Source organism: Portunus trituberculatus, chromosome 27 (assembly GCF_017591435.1).
Source record: "Portunus trituberculatus isolate SZX2019 chromosome 27, ASM1759143v1, whole genome shotgun sequence".
Taxonomy (NCBI): Eukaryota; Metazoa; Arthropoda; class Malacostraca; order Decapoda; family Portunidae; genus Portunus; species Portunus trituberculatus.
Window position 1 is genome coordinate 14327402 of NC_059281.1, and position 17500 is coordinate 14344901.

A 17500-nucleotide genomic window follows, 5' to 3' on the forward strand; every position below is an offset into this window, starting at 1 on the left:
TATCGCCCTAAAGCGTAAATAGAGCAACGACCGCAGGGGAGGGGCCGAGATGAGACCCAATGAGAAACTGTCACGCAATAAACATGACACCCAAGACGACGTAATATGTCTGGGACGAGTTGCACGAAGGGGGCGATGCTCTAAAACAAACCAGCTGCTAACCCTTTACGCCGCAGCCGCTGCAGACGTACGCCTAACACAGCGAGAGGGGCGGCTGGCAACAGTACTACACGGTGCGGCTGCCCCACTTACGAGCAGGCCACATGCCAGTCGTGCCACGGCAGGAAATGAGCTGTACTGTACCGTGTCAACAAAGTAAAAACAATGATATGAAAGATCTCTAAGAATAGATAAAGTTTAACAAATACGTGCGTTGACATGTTAATGAGAAACCATTATATGGATAGGTTTGAAAGGAGGGAAGATGCAATTACATGTTCTGTCTATTAGAAAGGTATGTCGCGGCAGGCCAGTTACCTCCATGAATTGCATTAATAGATGGGCGCGACAGATGAGTCTGCATTCCTACCTCCTCACCATGCAGGCAGGTTGATTAATATGAATGCCACGCACAAAGGTACGGACACGGGCGCACTGCATCAGTAGCAGCTACCATCGGGCAAGACGTTGCATGAAAAAGAGAAAACTGCTGAGCTCATGTCTGTGAGTACTCTGGCAAGTGTTGTGTTTTGGCTCTTTAACGAGCAGCACCGTGTGAGGCGGTGGGTGCTAGGGAGAGTGACAAGCAGGGGCCCGGGGCGGCGCGGTGCCCGCCACCTCAGACTCCCGCCTGGCCAGCATGCGGCACTACCACCCCGCGGCGCGCCAAGCAGGCTGACTGGCTGTCTGAGGCAGACGTAAACACACACACGCCGCCTTGCCCCCATGCCACCCTGACAGTTTTTCCTTAGAACTTTTAATAATAATCATAAAGGTGTTATTCATGTGCTGCACCTGACGCTCGTATGTCAAGTCATATATTACCTTGTCTGCGGGAGTGATTTGTGCAGTCACGCGTCCCCATTCTGCCTGATGTACAGTCCACACAACACTATTGAGGGTGCACACACACACACACACACAGAGAGAGAGAGAGAGAGAGAGAGAGAGAGAGAGAGAGAGAGAGAGAGAGAGAGAGAGAGAGAGAGAGAGAGAGAGAGAGAGAGAGAGAGAGAGAGAGTATTCCGTGGGTAGAGCGTGCGACGGTGAAAGTAAACATATGCAAGCATTCTGTATCAAGAGAAAGCTGCGCATGGAAACAATGGCACTGCAGCAAACACCAACCAAATAAGCAAACTGAAATAGGAGCTTTGGAATGTAAGATTTTTACCTGGGACCTCAAGTGCTTTTCCCCCTCAACAAAATTTCGTAGGTCGTTCACACACACACACACACACACACACACACACACACACACACACACACACACACACACACATGCCCGGTAGCTCAGTGGTTAGAGCGCTGGCTTCACAAGCCAGAGGACTGGGGTTCGATTCCCCGGCCGGGTGGAGATATTTGGGTGTCTCCCCTTTCACGTGTAGCCCCTGTTCACCTAGCAGTGAGTAGGTACGGGATGTAAATCGAGTTGTGACTTTGTTGTCCCGGTGTGTGGTGTGTGCCTGGTCTCAGGCCAATCCGAAGATCGGAAATAATGAGCTCTGAGCTCGTTCCGTAGGGTAACGTCTGGCTGTCTCATCAGAGACTGCAGCAGATCAAACAGTGAAACACACACGTAGTGTAGTGGTTAGCACGCTCGACTCACAATCGAGAGGGCCGGGTTCGAGTCCTGGTAAGCGCCGAGGCAAATGGGCAAGCCTCTTAATGTGTGGCCCCTGTTCACCTAGCAGTAAATAGGTACGGGATGTAACTCGAGGGGTTGTGGCCTCGCTTTCCCGGTGTGTGTTGTGTGTTGATGTGGTCTCAGTCCTACCCGAAGATCGGTCTATGAGCTCTGAGCTCGCTCCGTAATGGGGAAGACTGGCTGGGTGACCAGCAGACGACCGAGGTGAATTACACACACACACACACACACACACACACATCAAAAAGAAACCGCAAGAAATTATGTAAAAGTTTAAAGAAAGATATACGAAAATTCAGCTTTCGAGACAGCGAGGCAATAAGTTAGCGAAATATATTGCTGAAAGAAGTCGTGTGTACGAAAAAATATTGGCAGTTACGAAGAAAAGCGCAAGCAACATAAAGAGACAAGACGCAAAGATCTCTACTCAGTTCTTAACTACAACTAAGAGAGAACAAAGAGAGAAGAACACATACTCTGACTGGGACGGGGACGGGCAGGGGCAGGCCATCGGATATATGTCGAGGGCCGCGTAGGTCAGCAGGGGCAGGGTCATCCTCCGTCTGCTGCGCCTGCTGTGGGGTGACCGTCCCGCACGCCGTCACCACCAGCGTCGCCGTCACCCAGCACACGCACCATGCAGTGGACATGATGGAGGGAACACACATGCACGCTTACTGTTTGCTGCTCACCGTTAAGTCAGTGGGTTTGGGTGAAACACTCGCGTCTCTCAAGTTTTCTATGTTTGTGGTGTCCGGGCAGCTCAACTAACCCCATGCACAACTCCATCCGTCATAATAGAGAATATCATGCACCTCTATCATGTTCCGTAGTCCACGTTCATCACACTGCTGCCGCTGTCATGGAAGTTGTGACTGGTTCGCCCAAGATTCGTTTTACAGATCGTCTCTTGATTTCAGATACAAGCGTCCGTGTTAGTATTGTTCATTAATGCTCCTCCTTGTGGGGATAATTTTCTGCGAGGGAAATAGGTTAGTTTAATACAATTTTGCTGAACTCGGCACGACAGACATCCGTTTTGAAGGTGTTTATGTATATTTCTGAAAGTCCTCGAGTGTGGGAATCCGTAATGGTCTAGTAATAGTGCAGGAAGCGGCGCGACCCTTGCACACTTTCACTAAAGGGTAAACAATAGAGGCGCCCAGTCACCGTCCAGGGTAAAGAATACTTGGGTACGTCACGGCGTAACCCTTTTTTCTTCTCAGTGACGAAGCATCATGTCATTCCTCAAGTTCACACACTGGCCCTTCCTCTTCTTTACCTCCACGTCGTCAATGTCACCTCCATACCACGAATTCTCCTCTGCACGTATCATGTTAACTATAATATTTATAATCATGATGTAATGCTGTTCTCCAGGACAATGATCGGATTTGTTCAACACACTAAATTCCACAAATGAAATAATAAAATACAATCTTGAAATTAGATAATGCTTAAGAAAAAAAAATACTGAAGCGACTATCTGCAGAAGAGTAACGTTAGAAGAACAATGCACTTTAAAAGAATGATTTATTATTCACAGGCCAACGAACGAAGTTACAAGTAAACACGTGTTACCGCACCACCTAAGGCTGGCGACCTTTCTCTCCCGGTGTCTGGCACAGGACTGGATGGCGCGCGCCGCGTATCCCAGCATCGAGCCCTCTGGCGGTAGTGACTCACACTATCCCCCAATACCCCTATAACTTGCACTACTGCTGATAAAATAAATGTCTTAAGACTCAAGGAAATATCAATGAGTAGCAATGAAAATGTACCGTAACACCATTAATGCAAGATCATTATTTCTTATTGCAGACCGACGCCTCAGTAGGCTAATCCTAATTTATATACTTTGCACTGCTGACAAAACAATACACAATGAATCACAAATTAGAATGTAAATATTGAAACAAAAATAAGATTTTTTTTCTTTGTCATCATGGCGTACTGGCACGCCTACTTACTACCATATGTCTACTGTAACTTTCATAGGTCATCAATTTCATGTTGCAAGAGACGAGGGAGAAAAAATGTCCTTCCATCTAGCCTGTGTTGTTGAAAGTTTTATTACATAGAAAGCTTAAACTACAAGAGTCCAGAGTCTCGTCAGTACAAAAGAACTTGAGTACTCGGTCACTCATTTTAAATAACAAGGAAAATACAACTATGATAAGGTGAGCTCCCTTGGTGCGACAAATCTGCCCCGGTAAAACGGTCCCTTGTCTGCCTGTACACTACTCTCTCCTCCGGCAATACGTATTTCATCACAAGCATCACTTTGACCTACACGAGAAACAAATTCACCAAACACTCTCCTACTCGAGGCAGGCGCTTGCAATGTGAGTGCATTAAAAAGAAAGAACAATAGAAAGAAGGCAGGTTCTCGCCAAAGGGAAATCACCTCAATATATATAATCTCTATATCTATATAATCTATATCACCCCTTGAATAAGGTGCAGCAAAGTCACTTCTGTACAAATCATAAATATAGTGATGTATCACGACATCTGTACACTTCATAAATATTTCAATAAGACGCATAAAAGATAAACCGAGGGAGACCAAAAAGAGAAAAGTGGACACAGCACCGAATCCGCCATTGTCGAAAGCGTTGAGATCAACAGCACGTTATCAGTCTATCAGTACGACGGGGAAACGCTATCTTCTTAAGGCATGGAGAATTATAGATGTCTGCATATACCACTGTGTACATATATTACAATTTAAAAGCGGAATACAATCCTCACATTACATAATCCAAGATGAGACAAACAAATCCTGATCCCAAACACACAGATCATTACAATGGTGTTTCCGAAAAGTGAAGGTAAGGAGTGACTAACGACAATGACGTCATCCTTTGTCACCAGCAGGCACAGAAAACATTGGTCCCTCGGCGGGTCACGTCACACACGATGTCATCTGGATCACTACATGCATGAATGAATGGATACAAGGGTACACACAGCGCTCAGCTCCGTCACGCCTCGATGCCAAGCCGGGCACTCGCCGCCACGCACCTCACAGATCCTGCTCCACTGTGGCCGTGACAGGGTATGGCAGTCAGGCGAGCCCCAGCGACCCAAAGACACACACACACACACACACACACACACACACACACACACACACACTGCACTTATTTGTCGCACGTATGTTTTTGGATTGATGTAGAAAATGAAAGAATAATTTTCAGGCTCTCATGGACACACAAGAGTATTCAATGAATGCAAGAATAAAATAAGATTGGTTCAGATTCCTTTGTGACAAACTAAACAAAATAATGGTCACAATTTACATCTCCTTATTAGATAAAACAAATAAAAAATAAATATGTAAATATGTAATAACAAAAAACATAAAAATTCTACAAATATTCAGACCAATTTACAAATAGTAGCAAATAGTACTAAGATGGCCAGCACTTTAAACAAGAAATGTACCCAATGAATGAAACACAAATATACATAAATGTCATTAAATACCATTGTGTACCTCATACGTGAGGCAAAATCAACTTGTGTGTGCGAAGCAGGGCAGTGACACTCGGCCTCTACCACCTTCTTTGACCCCCACTGGATCTGTCCCCACCACCATGCCACAGAGGAAGGGTAAAGCATGTACCTCGTGAAAACCAAACTACTTGTGTCACAATGAAATAAACCCTATCCGTCACGCAATATGGCAGAACTAAATTGTACTGTAGGATACTGGCTGTGTCCAGATGAGCAGTGCCACTCACTCTGGCTGCCTCGCTTGCTGGCTCCCCTTCACTACTGGATAACCAAATACACAGTATGGGACACTTCAATGGTACAAGAAAATCAAAGGTAAACTCTTCAAAAGTCACTTATCCTCAGTTTGTTAGCTTCTCTTTAAAGCACCAAACACCAAAAAAATTGTATTTTCTTAGCTGTTTCCTAGAAAACCATACAAATTTAGAAAACAGTTTACTTTGGTTGCCTGTGAATTAACTGTGGTGGAGTGAAACTCACCACAGGTCTACAAAAAAATAATGAAAACTTGCTTGATTAACTGTGCATAAATCAATGATCCCAAATATAGACAAACTTGTAGAAAATGTACCATGAAAACTCAGACAGAAACAAGAGTGTGTATTACATTCTTTAACATTTCAATAAGACACATCTTTCTTCTCTCTGCTGATGTGCAATTAAAACATTACATAATATAATGATGTACTCCTACTTTGAAGTAAATTTTCCTACCACCACTCCCATTCATAAATCAACATATCTTTACTTGATTATGCATTGATTTATTTCTTTTATTATGAATGCTACTCTGTGATCCAAAAATTGCAAGATTATCCTCTATGAATTCAAAACACACAATCATCATTCTTTATGTTTATCTCTGTAGGTTTCCTCTCCTCCCACCTACTGCCAGCGAGACAACCAGAATTAGTGCAGAAGTAAACAATCCTTCACGGCCGGCAAGGTTTAAACATACAATAAATTAATGAGAGAAAAAAAAAACTAAACTGTACATATGATCACAATGTCTTTCAGTAGTCTCAAGGCGAATGTAGAAATTTCATAACTTCTCGCATTCAGATATTAAACATACACATGTACGCTATAGATACATAACTAATATACTGGTTGCTCAGTCTTTCCTATGGCATAATGTCTTTTAATTCACTTCAAAATAAATAGTAAGCAAGTGATAATATTTGAGCTCTCCAGGTAGGGTCTGGACTGACAACTTAGGCAGCTAGTTCCTCCTACAAGAAGGGAATACTGCAGTTAGGTAAATTAAGCCTGGAAAAAGAAAGGAAGGATGAAGACGAAGTTAAAACTGCAGTGTTGAGTCAGTCATGAAAGACAGAATGACAGAAGGAAAAGGATAAGAATATAACTGTAGATTGAAATGTCATATGAGAGAGAGAGAGAGAGAGAGAGAGAGAGAGAGAGAGAGAGAGAGAGAGAGAGAGAGAGAGAGAGAGAGAGAGAGAGAGAGAGAGAGAGAGAGAGAGAGAGAGAGAGAGAGAGAGAGAGAGAGAGAGACTACAATAAATACTATTCAACTTTTACACTAATCTCAATATTTTTCCCTCACTCATTCACTCATTCGTTTTTACATTTGTATTCTTCATAGAACACATGCTTGTGATATGACAACTGTGGTAAAAATGTAAGAAAATATGCATGCAGTGTGTGTGTGTGTGTGTGTGTGTGTGTGTGTGTGTGTGTGTGTGTGTGTGTGTGTGTGTGTGTGTGTGTGTGTGTGTGTGTGTGTGTGTGTGTGTGTGTGTGTGTGTGTGTGTGTGTGTGTGTGTGCTTGTCTAATAAATGTATCGCTCTTATTAAGCAATGAAATGGAAGAAAAAATCAAACTGAGAATAAAACATTACCCACACACACCACCAAAACAAATTACAAAACTATCATGCACTCAATCAAAACCACAACAGCAGCAAAACTTTATAAACTAAGGCCTACATAATATGTCCACTTCATCCCTTTCTTTTGTATATAAATAGTGGCTTGAAATTACTTGAATACAAATACTGATAAAACTGTTGGAGAATCAAACAGCATTGCCTATTACCAATGCCGCCCAACCAACACAAGGGTTACACATTGCAAACTAACTTCCATACATCAAAGCTGAAAAACAAATCAAGAGAAAAAAAAAAAAACATCTTTGGATCCTCTTTTGATGAATGTTCCACTACTTACGTACACTTTACTACAGTGTAACCTTATTAGCAGTATAAATGTGCTAGGAAAATATCTTTGAGCTGAGGAGAAGAGCAAGACCCAACAGCACCAAAACCACACAACAGCTCTGCCTTCCTTTTAACACCCACCACTCCCCACCACACCTCCACCAGCAATATGACACTTTGCAGGAAGAACCACTCAAGAATCAAAACAGCATGTTATACAATAGTAAAAAGCAAATAATAAAGCAGAAAATATATAAAGATGAAACTGAAGCTTGACTGATGCACCATATATGTCACTTTATGAAATGACATGTTCCATGTAATGGAGATCTCTCACAACTATAGGTTGTCTTACTTGTAGAGAGCAAAGTGGAAACCTAGTGAAGAATGTCAAGTTGAATACTGTACCTCAGAATTGTGAAGCTGTTTAATGCAAGCCAAGATATAAAGTATACAGTGAACAAATAAAATAAGGCGATTAACTTTCATCCTCCATACAGGGAAAATCACCAAAGGATCAAAATGTCAAGAAGAAAACAAGCATGAAAGCAGGAAAATAAGTCTCATATGATGGACTTTACAATAATATTTGAAATGTGTGGGCGAAAGTTGTAACTGAGGCATTCTGTATCAGGAGGCAATCTCAAAGTAATATCTAATCAGCTGGAATCCTTTTCCTTCTGACTTGGCCAGCACCTTCTCACACAGGATGCCTCAAATGTGATGCTTTTATTTCTATCTTCCTGACAAAGTGACTCCTGCTGCTGCTCACCCACAAGTGATCCAAAGACTGCTATCAGCCTGTGAGGAAGCCTTCCACAAATGCACTATAAAGTTTGAATTAGCAAGAGAATCCTCATAATTATGCAAAATCAAAAGCCTACAAGAACAGTGAATCCCCTGGTAAAGACAACAGAACAACCCTGTGAAAGACAACAGTATGTACGTACATTTTGAACAAGAACAAGGTATGATGGTTTGGGTTGCAAGAAGTCCAGCCACTCCAGATACTTTAGGGATAAGTAATGCTAAATTGGATTAGGTTGGGTTTTAGATAGGTTCTGTTACATTAGCCCATCACCACAACATAGCTGGGGTGGCTGATCTTTAAGTGATGTAATGACTTAAAATAATAATTCTTTAAAGTCACACATGACCATGAGAGAGAGGCCATGAATGCATAGGTTACTAGATGATAAAATCAGAATAAGATGTAAACACCCTTGTACCATGATCCCTTGAATCTGTTACTCACAATCCTCAGAGAAGAGTAATGACACTAGTACTTGTGTGATGCAAAGTTATGATTCATCAGTTAAGTAATGGAACATGGGAATCTGTGAGCTGATCCAATCTAGTTAAAATATAGATAAAAGTCCAACTGAAGATCCTTAGGTATGATGGATAACATGAACTGCATAAACAACCTTGAGGATCATCACATTTCCTATTATTTTGATAATTGGCATGATGGGATTGGCTTGACTCCTGCCAGTAGCCACAAATCAGCAATCAGCTTATTACCTGTGCAAGCCTTGCCAGGTATTCATGCCAGCCTTAAAACTATGCAATGTACTATGGCATCAACAGAACAGTTCACCTCTTGAAATTCCCCCCAGAACAAAAACTTACATGCCATCTTCAGCTTATCTTAATAACAACTGGATTGAAAAAGTACGGCCTTGTAATTTTTTTACAGATACCAACTACTCATGATAAAACACATCTTTATAAAAACACTACAGCCAAGAGGTATCAAAAAGGGGCCCTGATCCACCAAAATTTTTTGTTAAAAATATAAATATGTTGCTGCATTCCCGCCCTAAGAGGTGAACTTGGCAAGGCAAAGAGGATTGTGTCAGCAGAGTGTGTTGAAGGAGCTCAAGTATAGCCAAGCTGTGCATTAACTGGCACATTTGATCGCGCTTGTTCAGGGTTAGTTAGAAGGCACAGAGACACACACCAAGACATGACTGGGAGGATGCTGCCCACTCATGACACACGTTGAGTGAGCTTCAGACCAAACCAACAACACATCTTGTAAGGCAAGAATGCCTCACCTCTCACAGACTGCATGTATATATGCTTATATATTTATATATATATATCAGACCACTAACCTAACAGCCCACACACCTAGTAGGCGAAAGCCCACAATGACTAATACCTTGCTACTCCCTCAATGTTATATACTAAATGCAGACTTTAAAGGTCAGGATAGGCTCAAGTTGGTCACATAAGTTTCAGCTCCCTTGTGCCTTGAGGACACTGATGACAGAGTGATGAGGACACACAGACCTGCAAACCTTTTATACCAAACTGATGCGTGAGCAGAGGAGGACATTCAGCAGACTGGATTGGCTACTTGCCCTCAGCTAATATGCATAAAAGCATTGTGTTGCACATACTGCACATGTGTATATCTGTACACAATTTCATTAGGTATTGAATATCAGACTCTCCTGAACTGTTATCATAAAGAAGGTAAAGTGTGTGCATGACTACCTCAGGGTCATGTCCTCCTCACCTGACACCAATGTCCCCACACAAGACACAACACAGAGGAGGCTACACCAAGCTTGTGTAGGAGCTTCTGTGTTGATCATTACAATGTCATCCTTAGGATGAAAAAGTCCAGCACTGTCAACACTGAACACATGGCGATATGGAGCCATACGACACCATTGCTGAAAACATTTACAGTGAAAACTATATTACAAGTTTTGATGTCTTACCTCATCAGCTGAGGGGAAAGGAATATAGAGATTACCTCACCACTTGAGGAGAAGGAAAACAGAGAAAATTAACAAATCAGACTCCATAATAACTACATTAAACCTAAAGGGTAATTTTACAACAAAAGTTGGAATCATCACAATAAAACAGCTCAACAAATTCCAAAATATACATCTCATATGTGAGCATGTCAACAGAATAATGACTAAGTACCACTGTGCACAATGACAGTGGTAACTCCTGAACAGCTTGGAATGGCAAAGGGAGTGTGCTCAGGATAAACTGAGTTCGGACAACCATGACCATCACTCACACACACCTGAGAGAATTCTTGTCCCCTGGAGTGTGAATTTTACCCTGCTTGTCCGGTACTGATGTCTATCTTGTCCACCTCATCAGCTATGGGGTGTTTCCTTCTGATGTGGGCCATAAGGTGGTCCTTGCGAGAGTACGCGGCGCTACACATCGGACACTCAAACTGCCGCTCCCGAGTCAGGTGAGTCACCATGTGGCGCCGCAGAGTGTAGTTGTCACAGAACGTCTTACCACAAAAGCAGCAAGCTTTGCGTCCACCACGAAACTTGCCTGGAGACCCTGACGTGGTGTTTTCCTCCTCTCCCTCCTCCAGCTCCTAAAAAGAAATTGTAAGTATTTCTTTGAGTTCTCAGTCATAAGCAATTCCCAAATAATAATACTTAACTCCAAAAAAGCAGGAGAGATAACATATTAGATACTTTACCCAAAACCACAAAAAATGTGCCATTTCTTCACTTATAACATCCATGAAATTTCTCAATACATGGTGTTATGAAACAAAAAACATTTAAACAACCATCATTTCTGAGTGAAATGTTCTCTCTCTCTCTCTCTCTCTCTCTCTCTCTCTCTCCCAAGTAAAGTACATATTTCTAAAGGCTTTACACAATGTAAAATGATCCTCATCTAAAATACTTTCTTTCATCTAATTACAACCTACTATATAATGATAGATTACATAGAACAAAGATAATTTTTCATATCTGTGGGGCTGAGGAGTCAAAACAAAGAAGCAGCTTCACCATTTCAGTAACAAACATGTTGATAAGTAAATCAGTTAGCTGAATGGTGTGTGGAAAGATGACAAAGCGAAGGAAAATAGTAATGCCATAAATTACACAGAGGACAGAATGCAGTGCTAGACATGCTTGTGTTAGTCAAATTAGATTTCATTCATTTGTCTGCATCACTAACCAGCCACTGGCACTGCCCCAAGGAGTGCCAATGAAGCAAAAACAATAAGTTTACAGCACCAAGATGTCAATGATGTGCTAAGGTCTGGTGGTCACTTCACTGCATCTTAAATCAATCCATCAATCATTTCACAGCACACATTCTTCAATTTAAATTCCGTTGTTCCTCTTGCTGATGATGGACTCAAGGAAAATATACCATGATAAAGATAATATATAAAGAAAACAATATACTTTGATTGTATTAGAAAATGCAATGGATCTTTCATCTGCCTGGCCTCAAACTCCCAAGGAAAAGCTGGTCACCTATTCATTTTCTATATTTATTGTATGTGTAAATATGCTCCATTACAAAATATATTAATACTCCTTCACCAATATGCCTTGTGGAAAAGGGACTCCAAAGTACCCTCATCCAAAACTTGAGAAGAGATAGTGAATGGGTTGACAGTGATGGATGATGGTGGTGATAGGAGGGAGTGTTGGGGGGGTGGGGAGGGGAGGAGTGTGGTGGTGCCAGGAAACAGGGAGGAGAGTGATGGTGGTGGGGAGGAGAGGTGTGGTGGAAGGGAACAGGGAGTGTGGTGGTGGTGGTGGGAAAGAGTGGAGGAGTGTGGTGGTGGTGGTGGTGGGAAGGAGGGGAGGAGAGTGGTGGTGGTGGTGGGAAGGACAGGAGGGGAGGAGAGTGGTGGTGGTGGTGGGAAGGAGGGGAGGAGAGTGGTGGTAGGGAACAGGGGTGGTAGCAGCAGCATTGTTTCTTCCAATTAGTATTTCTCCTTACACTCCAATAGTTTGAGTGATCTGTTTCCATTAATGGAAATATGCTTTAGAACATTCTTACACTATATGCTTTTGTATCATAATCTAAGTCTATTTTTCCATGTTCAGTTAAAACCAAGCCTCAAGGGCTCTCAGTTAAAATCTTGTGTGTGTGTGTGTGTGTGTGTGTGTGTGTGTGTGTGTGTGTGTGTGTGTGTGTGTGTTTAACTCCAGAAAAAAGTAATTAAGTATCTTAATCTTCCACATTTCATGATAGTTACTGACGACTGTAGACTACTATCATAGACTGTATCTAATAGTAAGTAAAATAATAAAACACTTGTGTACTTAATGTTTCATTAGTTATTATTTTCACTGCATTTTAACACACGGGCACACATTCACATATTAAAAACTATTCTTTTCTAATGTACAAAAATAGTCACAGATAATGTTTACAAGTCTAAGCATAGTTTTAAATGCATCCAAGAAATCTCAAGTTATCACAAATCACTCAACAGCCCAACACTGCTTGTGAGCTGACAGGTGAAAAGTTCTGCTTCTAATTTGTGTATCCAGTTCACCAAGGTCCAATATAAACTTGATCAACTATTAAATAATTTAGTTCTAAAAGGAAAGCTTAGAGACAGTCTTTATGACCTCTAAAAGCTATTCACTCCTAATAGATTCAATACAAACATCACAACTACACTGCACAAACACTATAAAAACTTTTCCTAAGATATCATTACAGAAAATGCGAGCTCAGATTTGTAAAGTGAGGTATTGTGTTCAGTTTTGTGCCAACGCCAAACAGGGACAGTCCCTAGAATGCAAGAGGCTGGTGGTCCCATGATACCTTCCTCAGTCTCCAAATTTTGCAATATCCTAAAAAGATTTCTCATCACTTTCCTACTTTCTTTAAAAGAACACATCTCCAAAGGTTACTAAGGAGGATGTGTTGGCCAGTGCCTCATATGCTGACACTCAAACCATCTACAGGTACTACTCCTGTACATGATTAGTTTGCAAAAAAATCCCAGGAACTTCATATTGAAACAATAATCAATAAATGAAAATACAGTGAGGCTAATACTGACAAAGTGAAATTTTATAGAGGACACAAACACTATGAAAGATGTAATAGTAAAAAGAACTTAAAGAAAGTAATCCATAAAAACACAAAGAGATCCCAACTGATCCATATCTGCACCTCCAACAAGCAGGATTCAATAAGTGTGATGTCAAGACAAGCAGGTGTGCATTGTCAACCCCTAACATCAACCCCTGGTGTTCTCAAGCCAACACTGATAATAATACATAAGAGTAAATGACTTTGGCAAACATGAAACCATGAAAATGTAATACTGTCTGGCAGCTTTTGTTTAGTAGAAAAACTTCTACAAGGTTAATAAACTTTGATTTTTCTTTGTAAAGACATGAAAACTGTATCAACATGATGAATGTTTCAAAAGAAACACATCACAAGATTGATACAACAGCATTTCTGTAACATTAAACTAAATAAAAAATACAATGGATCAATGACTGAGAAGGTGATATGTGTAACTAATTTAATGCATCCATGAGATTCTAAACCTATATGTACACTGGTTCTATCAAGTCAATACATAAATTTTGACTCTTCAGGAAGATTCCTGAGGAATACAGCAATGCCAAGCATTCAAGTGGTTTGGGAAAGTTCAAAGTCACTTCCAGAATGCCGATAAGATTAGAAATTATATATACAAAAGAGTCAGAGTTCTATATAATGTAGAAAAAATACTTAACTGAAAGAAACATGTACAAAATAAAGCTAGTCACTCAAGAACCTCTGAGGCAGAGGATGGTCTTATAGAGTTTGTCTATCTAGTCACTGCAGCTTTCCAGCAAATATTTGGAGTCCTTCAGGAATGACTCTAGCCATTGCCAATTCCTCAATGTCTCGAGAGTCTAAATCGTGGTACACAGACATCTCTCCAGTGAGGTGCTTCATGCGGAAGTGTCGGATCAGAGAGTCTTTGCGGGAGGTGGCAAACCCACACAGGCGGCAACGGAACTCCTTGGTGCCCAGGTGGATGCGAAGATGCCGGGTGAAGGTGTATGGGTTAGAGGTGATGAATGGGCACTGCTGGCACTTGTGGACATTATTGTTGTTGTGACCACCACTGCTGCTACCAGTGCTGGTGGTGGTGCTGTTTGTGATGGTGGTAATCAGGGAGAGCGCAGATGAGGATGGTGGTGGGATGGGAGAGGCCAGGCTCCCTGGGGTGCAGCTCGGAATAGGAAGTGGGACTGAGTGAAGTCCTGGGAATGACTGTGCCCCACCACCTGGTTGAATCTTGGAATGTGGTGGAGAGTCGTGCTGGTTGTGGTGAGGATGGTGGGGGTGTGGCTGTTTCTGCATCTGGAGAGGTGGATGACCCAGAGTGGAGCGAACCACAGCCCCGGGAACACCAGCGCTACCCTGGGTGTGTCTATCCTGCACCTGGGTACCCTGGCAGAGAGAATGGTAGGTGATACCACAACTTTCCTGAGGCAATTCAAGACAGAGAACTTCTGCAAGTTAAACTGCTTCTGAGTCACTTCTTTTCCCTCAGTGTGATGTTGTGGTAGCTGCCTACAAAACCCTCCCCAGGGTCCCAGGATACTCCTCAGCCAACACAGTTTATAACATTAACACATCATATCATATAGAGTATAAAACAATACATATAACATAATATGTAAGACTAAAAGGGTTCAGTGTTGCTAGAAGCTTTACTGCAGAGTTGACCAACCTACCAGCACATCAGAATAAGTTCCATGTTACCAGCCAATATTATTCTACTATATGAAGAGGCACACCTAGGTACATACTTAAAAGCAAGACTACTCTCAAGCAAGGAGATCAACCAGATTAGTGGTAATGGGTGAAAGTATTCGTGTTTGAGACTTTAACCATGAGCCACAGGCTGAGAGGCAGCAGTGGCTCAACTTGCAGCCTAAGGATGAGGAGGGTGTGTGAGGGTGCACGCTGAGAGTGGGACCATGCAGTGAAGAACAGCAGGCAAATAGAATGGTTCAAGGTCATAGGAAACAAAGCCTCATGAAGGTGAAGGAAGACACCCTCTGAGCCAAAGAAAGGCTCCAAAGTGGTACTCACCGCGGTATTGTTGACATTCACATCATCTGAGGCAGTGGACAGGTCACCCCGACTCCCGTCATCATTTCGGCTGTCATCGCCTGCAAGATTTTCCAGTTCTTTGTGAAACCATAACTTTATGGTTCACAAAGTCTTAAATATATACAGATGAAGGCATGCCATGTGTGATTATCTAATTAAGTATATAATGATGAAATCTTAGCTTCAGGAGGGTAAAACACTTAATTAAACTTGGTCCTTTAGAGGTTAAATGAAATGATTACCAAAAAAGGAAAGAATGAGAAGAAACCTGCCAGAGACAAAGCTCCAGTGGTGTTGTGACTCACCAAACTCAATGATAGGAAGGTTTGGAGAGGCCACAATAGCAGCGGCCACACCCTCCAGACCACCGGCCATGGAGGCAGAGATAGCTGGCAGCAGACCCTGAGAGTCCTCCATGCCCGCCTCCCGTCCCAGGGCTCCCTCACTCCACGCCACCTCCACAGGGTAATCGAGGGGCTCAGTCTTCACAGTCTGTTGGTGCAAAGAATGAAGTGCTAACCCTCAATGGGCCAAATACTTCATATGTTAAGTTTATGGTAGAACAACTGATGCTGAAGCATTAGTACTATAAACTTTTTACTATATGGGAACAAATTACTAACTTCAGCCTGAGTCTCTATACAATCTATACCATTCATGTCTATTTTCTGTTCACTTAATGACATTTCTTTATTTATGTGATGTGTGTATGAGTTTAATGTGATAGATACTTCACCACAACCACACTTCCTTTTCTTCTTAATACTCACAAGTTCATCCAGTTCCTCCTTCGTCATCATTTTGTCATCACCCGCACTGTTCTCCGAGTTGTGGTGGTGGTGGTGGTGAGAGGTGCTGACGCCTTCCTCCCCACGGTGCTTACTGGATGAGGAGGACACTTTAGAGGGAATGTCTTGGGTGTGGGAAGCTTTTGAACTTGAGTGTCTGGATGAGGGAGTATGGTGCTTGGTGGCTGGGTGATGATTGTGGTGGTGGTTGGTGGTGCTATTGGTGGCGCTGCTTCGCCCGCCACTGCTGTTCCTGAGGCCCTGCTGGTGGTGCTGCTCGTCCCCCGTGGCCCTGTTGCCGCCCCCCCGACCCTTGTGACTAGAAGAATGAGAATCGCTGAGTGACTTGTGTGAGCGAGATGAGACAGGGGACATGGCAGGCGCGGCTGTGGTGTTTACGTTGTCCAGCCTCCCCTCAGAGGTGCGCTGCCTCTTGTTATTGGGTCGACCCTCCAATCTCTCCCCGTCCTTGTCTTTCCTCTTCCTGTCCTCCTTCCCGCTGCTCTCCCTGTTCTCCGCCAGCCCTTTAATCTGGAGGTTATCAGCAGTTTTGAGGAAGCTCGCCAATTCGGACTGGGAGACGCTCACTTCGCCCTGATAGATGAAGTGCATGATGGCGCGCATGTCCCCAGCAGGCACGTCTCCAAGAATGACCAGCGGGTGGCGGCATGGGTTGTCCCGGAGGATGCGGTGCAGGAGCGGGGAGCAAGCGGCCAGCACCATCTTGTGGCCCGGCACCGCCTCGCCCCCGCACACCAGCGTCACGTCCACGAAAGACTCATCCTGAAGCAGCTCGTTGAACACATCCACGAAGTTAGTCTGGTGGTTGTTCCACTTCAGCAGGAACTCCTCCTCGCTCATCACGTACTTCCTGCGGGAGAAACATGGCCGTAACACACAACCCCCTGGAGACTTGACCCGTGCATAGCAACCTGCCTGGTACAGGACACTTCCCGATGCATGGGAGGGAGTGGTAACAGGCAGAGAATGAAGGTGGTAACATCAGCAAACGTGTGCATAAGAAAGTATGTTGAATATAAAAACCAAAACCAAACTTTAAAACCAAAATCTTACTCCAAACGACAGATGCGAAAGTAGTAAAACAAAGTCCCTGAGATAAGAGATAACAAAACCATAAGAGGCGATGAAGTGATGATGTAGTGGTGGATATGAGGAAGTCAGTACTGTACCATCACTACGAAGCCGCCACTACCTCCTCCGGGCCACTCCACCCAAGAGTACCATTCACCCTCCGGCAGTGGCGTCCCCGAGGGGTCTTCCACCCACGGCAAAAAAAAAAAAAAAAAAAAAAAAAA

The 17500-nt window shown here is 43.0% G+C and overlaps 2 protein-coding genes across 5 annotated transcripts in view; both read right to left on the reverse strand.

Moving 5' to 3' along the window:
- LOC123509523 overlaps positions 1-3726 on the reverse strand; it is a 27077-nt gene extending 23351 nt beyond the window's left edge. Inside the window, exons 1-2 of one of the 2 annotated variants that reach the window (XM_045263872.1) lie at positions 3391-3726; positions 2281-2781 (exon numbers count right to left, since the gene is read on the reverse strand). In XM_045263872.1, coding sequence (XP_045119807.1) covers positions 2281-2472 — 192 coding nt within the window. In that variant the 5' untranslated portion in view covers positions 2473-2781; positions 3391-3726. Of the gene's footprint in view, positions 1-2280; positions 3146-3390 lie in introns of both variants that reach the window. The other variant, XM_045263873.1, reaches the window with a different exon arrangement.
- A 127-nt stretch (positions 3727-3853) lies between these two features.
- The window catches only part of LOC123509517 (protein tramtrack, beta isoform-like), a 26569-nt gene continuing 12922 nt past the window's right edge, over positions 3854-17500 (reverse strand). For 2 of the 3 annotated variants that reach the window (XM_045263861.1, XM_045263860.1), the window contains exons 2-5: positions 16167-17055; positions 15702-15888; positions 15376-15455; positions 12576-14727 (exon numbers count right to left, since the gene is read on the reverse strand). In XM_045263861.1, the coding sequence (XP_045119796.1) occupies positions 14104-14727; positions 15376-15455; positions 15702-15888; positions 16167-17045 (1770 nt within the window). In that variant the 5' untranslated portion in view covers positions 17046-17055 and the 3' untranslated portion in view covers positions 12576-14103. Of the gene's footprint in view, positions 10874-12575; positions 14728-15375; positions 15456-15701; positions 15889-16166; positions 17056-17500 lie in introns of those variants that run through there. The other variant, XM_045263862.1, reaches the window with a different exon arrangement.